The sequence below is a fragment of the Montipora capricornis genome, chromosome 1 (genome assembly GCF_036669925.1).
Source record: "Montipora capricornis isolate CH-2021 chromosome 1, ASM3666992v2, whole genome shotgun sequence".
NCBI classification, from domain to species: Eukaryota; Metazoa; Cnidaria; class Anthozoa; order Scleractinia; family Acroporidae; genus Montipora; species Montipora capricornis.
Window position 1 is genome coordinate 39441273 of NC_090883.1, and position 5000 is coordinate 39446272.

At 37.2% G+C, this 5000-nt stretch overlaps 1 protein-coding gene across 2 annotated transcripts in view; it reads left to right on the top strand.

Moving 5' to 3' along the window:
• The window catches only part of LOC138043074 (tRNA wybutosine-synthesizing protein 4-like), a 13571-nt gene that overhangs the window by 2861 nt on the left and 5710 nt on the right, over positions 1–5000 (top strand). For both annotated transcript variants that reach the window (XM_068889190.1, XM_068889199.1), the window contains exons 3-13: positions 82–166; positions 561–644; positions 744–855; positions 1492–1642; positions 2589–2655; positions 3149–3180; positions 3262–3355; positions 3869–3976; positions 4313–4406; positions 4493–4589; positions 4751–4869. In XM_068889190.1, the coding sequence (XP_068745291.1) occupies positions 82–166; positions 561–644; positions 744–855; positions 1492–1642; positions 2589–2655; positions 3149–3180; positions 3262–3355; positions 3869–3976; positions 4313–4406; positions 4493–4589; positions 4751–4869 (1043 nt within the window). The remainder of the gene's footprint in view (positions 1–81; positions 167–560; positions 645–743; positions 856–1491; positions 1643–2588; positions 2656–3148; positions 3181–3261; positions 3356–3868; positions 3977–4312; positions 4407–4492; positions 4590–4750; positions 4870–5000) is intronic.

Sequence of the window (5000 nt, forward strand, 5' to 3'; positions counted from 1 at the left end):
ACATTAACGTTAACATCAATAGATGCATTGAGGAACTCATGTTGTTCCACAACTAGAATAAGGTGGAAATTGTTTTTACAGGTCATATTATATAAGGACCAAGGCAATTCAATTTGTGGTGAAAGGATTCCTGCAAAGTCTGAAATTTAGAGGTTTAAAAAAGCAGGTATGAGGCAGCACTTATTCATAACAATCATCAAGAGTTGAAATAAACCCAGAGGTCCCATCTCATAGCCCTTGTTGGAAATTAAATAGTTTGGGATGTTAAAGAACCCACTTACTATTCGATAAGAGTAGGGGACATATTGCTCGGTGTTGTGGTCTGACCTTATCTGGACGGGGGCAGTTTTCACTTCCTCAAATTAATTGTAAACTGCATAATAACCCATCTCGCTTAAGTCCCCCATAAAGCTTTGTAAATTAGTCCTGAAATGCCCAGAGGGGAGAGACTAATAGCATCACTACACCTCACTCCACCTTCACCTTACTTTCACCTCACTTTCACCTCACTTCAAATCTGTTTATTCCAATTTTGTTTTTTTATGAATTCCTGTTTTTAGATAGTTTCTTTGGGAGCAGGATATGACACACTTTTCTTTTCCCTTACCAATGAAGGACTTTTGAAAGAAACAAAATATTTTGAGGTAAGGTTTCGTGGTGAGTTTATAGAAAGCAAAGGTTGCCGTTATGCATTCAGTAAGAACCATCAGAATTTTTTTTATTGCTGCTATGTCATATATTAGGTTGATTTTCCAGAGGTTGTTGAGCAGAAGACAAGTTTAATTTTAAAGAACAAGGAATTAGCTCAAGCTCTTGGAACACTCAGTTCTCAAAATGAACCTTGGCTTGGAGGAGGTAGTGAATAGCATTCTTTGTATTCATGCTTGTGTGCCATTCTTTTTCTGTTTCTCTTTTTTTTTCTGGAAGGTAAATGCAAGGTCATTACTTTTGTGTCATGTAGGCTGCAAATAAGTCTCTCAGATTTGGTCAAAGATCTGATTTTTGATGTGAAACTTGGAACTATTAATTTTTGGGCAATCGGTAAGAAAGCAATCCTATACATGTACCCCTACCCTCTGAGTAATGTAACAGCACTTGATGTAGTAGTACTGTAATAATTGTTCCATAGCAGGGAACTCTATCTGTGCAGAGTCCGTGCAGGGATGTCGCAGTGGTGAGAGCACTCGCCTCCCACCAATGTGGCCCGGGTTCGATTCCCAGTCTCGGCGTCATATGTGAGTAACTTGAGTTTGTTGGTTCTCTACTCTGCACCGAGAGGTTTTCACCAGGTACTCCAGTTTCCCCTCTCCTCAGAAACCAAAATTTGACTTGATTTGTGTCAATTGTTAATTTCAATTTACAGTGTCCCCAATTAGTGCTTCAGTGCTAGAACGACCAGACACTTAAATAAAGTTCCTTTCCTTTCCTTTCTGTGCAATTAGTTTTAAGTTTGTGTTTTTGGATTTTCCCTTTATCCTCAATCCTCAACAGGTATAAACAGCGAAAATTATTCTTTGGTGGGATGCAACCTGAAGTCCTGTTCAGCTCTGGAGAGCTGCCTTCTTAAATGTGGTTTGAACACCTCATCTGCAACATTGGTGTTATCTGAAGTGGTACTTACCTACATTAATCCACCAAAAAGGTATGAAACCTAGAATACTACATGTACCTTTAAAATTAACTGTGTTTTTAAAGGATTTTGTAAGTTTTGTTTACTGAGGGGCATGTTAGATTAAAAAACAGGCACAACATTTCTCCCTAACCATCAACATCAATACCTACGTGTAACTTTCAAGAACATCAGAAACAACGATGACCCACAGCAAATCATCATCATCATCACTGCCACTAGACACAACTACCCAGAAGGCTGCATTAGTTTAAATTCCTCTGCAGTCTTTAACCCATTGACTCCTGGGGGTTCCCCATTGATGAGTAAAATCGTCTGGCATTAGACAGAGTAAAATACTGCTTATAGCCGCTTTAGGGTGAATGGGTTAATCTTGCTTGTTTTTCTTCTTCAGCCAAAGGCCTCTTCTTTTCAAAGGTTTTCACAGCATTGCAAACCACTCTCCTCCATTCCAATCTATCTGATGGGGCTGATGCCCAGTTACTGATTTCACAATCTTTGAAGGTCCTTTTTAGGATGTCCTTAAATCCCTACTTTAAAAGAAGCACCAAATGAATGCTTTTGGTTCCTATAGATAGCTGACTGAAGAGAAGCTGTTTAGGCCATAATAAATGATTATTAATATCAGCAGCAAATGAACCTTAAAGTTAATTACGTTGTACCCAAAGGACAAGAATTAATATATTTTCGTATCTTGCCATTGTAAAATCATTCAAGCCAAATTATTATGATATTTAATGTTTGTGCTTGCCTCAGATTGAATTCTCTAATTTTACAAAAAAAAAATGTTTTTTTAAAAATAATAATTGCTATTGACACATTCACTGCAATTAATTAAAGCCATATTAAGTTGGTTACATATTGTTAGCCTAAGTGAAACCAAAAAATACTGTTTAAAGTGTAAGAGGTTTGCTTCTGGAATGAGGTCTCTCTTTAAGATAATTCTTGTCGGTTTCAGTTCAACAGACATCATTGGATGGGTGGCATGCTTCTTTATGTCAGCTATATTTGTTATGTTTGAACAGGTTGGTTTAGAATTCTTCTGTATTCAAGGGACTTTTGCCTGACAATAAATTTGAGAAAAGTTATGTCGGAAATAAATAAATTTCTCTTCAACCCTCCAGTTAGTGCCTGTTTATTTTACCCTTCAATGTCAAAGCTCATAAACTTGAAATGTTAATTGACTACAGTAAGTAAGACCATTGATACATGGATGACCAGAGAAAAAGGTGTTCATGCAAAAGACTGTTTCGCTAAGACATAAGTGCCAGAATATGGATTTTAGAATTTACAGTACTTCACACCATCTTAGTTTCAAGGTTTCTGTATCAAACTGGTATTGTGCTGTTGATTTTAAGTGAGTGAACGTCATCCAAGTTTTTGTAGCACACATTTCTGAGTCTTAAGATTATACCCTCACTTGCTGGGTGACCTTTAGTTAGTAGCTGGCATAGAGATTTTGCAATCACTGAAACTGAAATCTACCAGTCTTAAATTTGGTGTTCCATTTGTACACAGGTTCATCCAAATGACCCGTTTGGAATAAAGATGTGAGTAGTCTTTTTTACTAAATGTGTCTCAGTCTTCATCAAATCCTACAATCTTGTAATTATTAGCATTGTGTGTCACAGGATGAATCACTTTCAGCATACAGTTGGTGCCCCGCTTCATGGTACAAAAGCTTTCCCCACTCAGGAAAGTCAAATTCAGCGATTTGTGGAAGAGGTAAGCTGGTGACTTCCGTCAAACAGAGCTTTTAGTACAAGAATAATTAGTATTTGGGGCAATGGGGAGGGATGGGATAGTCAATTCAGTCATACTGTGCCAATGAATATGAAATGATGGCTGATTGTGAACATGATTTTGAAATGCTTTCATGCCTTCTGTGCTAATGCAATGTACTGTATGCCCCATTGTTTTTAATTACATAACCTTCAAACAAGATGATCATGTCTCTTAACAAAAGCACCGCATGGAATCATGTTTAGGGTCAAGACTTGCAGCTGCTTTCTGGAAAGCAGTGCTACCCTGACTTATCACCATGCCCATTATCCTTCCTTGATGCCTAATAAATTATTGGGCACCAGTGAACTTCAACTATGGAAGTCAGTAAATGCAGTGCAAAAATAATGAAAATGGGAGGGTAGTTAAAAATAATTATTAAAATGGCAATGTGAAAAAAATGACACTGTCTGATGGCATTTCAACTAAATCAACCTTGTTTTCCCTTCTGTGTAGGGCTGGACTCATGTGAGGTGTCCAACTTTAAACTTCATTTATTACGATACACTTTCAACAGAAGAAAAAGCTCGCATGGAAGGAATTGAACCTTTCGATGAATTTGAGGTGAACTGAGCAACAAATCTCTCCTTCTTTTACACCACCTGTTATCCAAAGGAAAGCTACCTCCTTGATGCTGTGGATCCAGCAACAGAGAGAGGTTTCAATTTGATTACATCACTTAAAATATATCCAAATAAGTGCCAACAAGCAGAGACTTCACACAAATGCATGTTTTCCAGCTTTTTTCTAGGGTTAGTGTAACACAGAAGTCCCATGGAAATCCAGGCACCAGACTGTATCTGTGCAAACACCTTGGATCCAAACCTCCAGCAGTCTGATAAAAAAATGAATGTAATCAGACCATATAAAGATTCAAATGTGTTTATTTATTCCTTTCAGGAGTGGCACCTGATGTGTTCACACTACATTATTTTAACAGCCTTTAAAGGATTCTGTCAAAGCCTTGAAGAAGAATTATTTTGTCAGCAAAATGGTGAATATACACTGTAGCATTACAAGTCATTCTCTTTGCCCAGAAGGAATCTTGTATCTTTATTGTTTCTTTCTTTTATTATTTAGTAAAAGAGCAATTAACTGATCAGTCAAGTCATGTTGATGATAAGAAGTGTATTATTCATACCCTGAATGTTTTACCCTCATCAGATGGAGTTAAAAGGTGAAGTCATCAATAGCCCTTTATTCTGCATTTGTCCTGCATCTCATCATCGTTTCATTTAACATTATTTCATTTCAATATCGCCACCAAAATCCTGAAATACCTTGTCATAGCCCCTTATTTAAACTATCAAATTAATGATGTTTTTTGTTGTAAATCAGATTTGGCCATACAGCAACCCCTTTGTCATCTGGCAGCGTTCTTCTCATTGGTGGGTTTGGCCTTCATGAAAGAAAACACAAGCGGCTTGATGGAATGCAATTATTGCACTATGTACAAGGTATTCACTGTGCATATACTGACATGTATATAATAAGCCCTAGATAAAAATGTAGCATATATATTTATGCCTTGGACAATAGGCCTAGTCTTGGAATACATGTACATTTTGCCACAGCCTAAAAGCTTTTC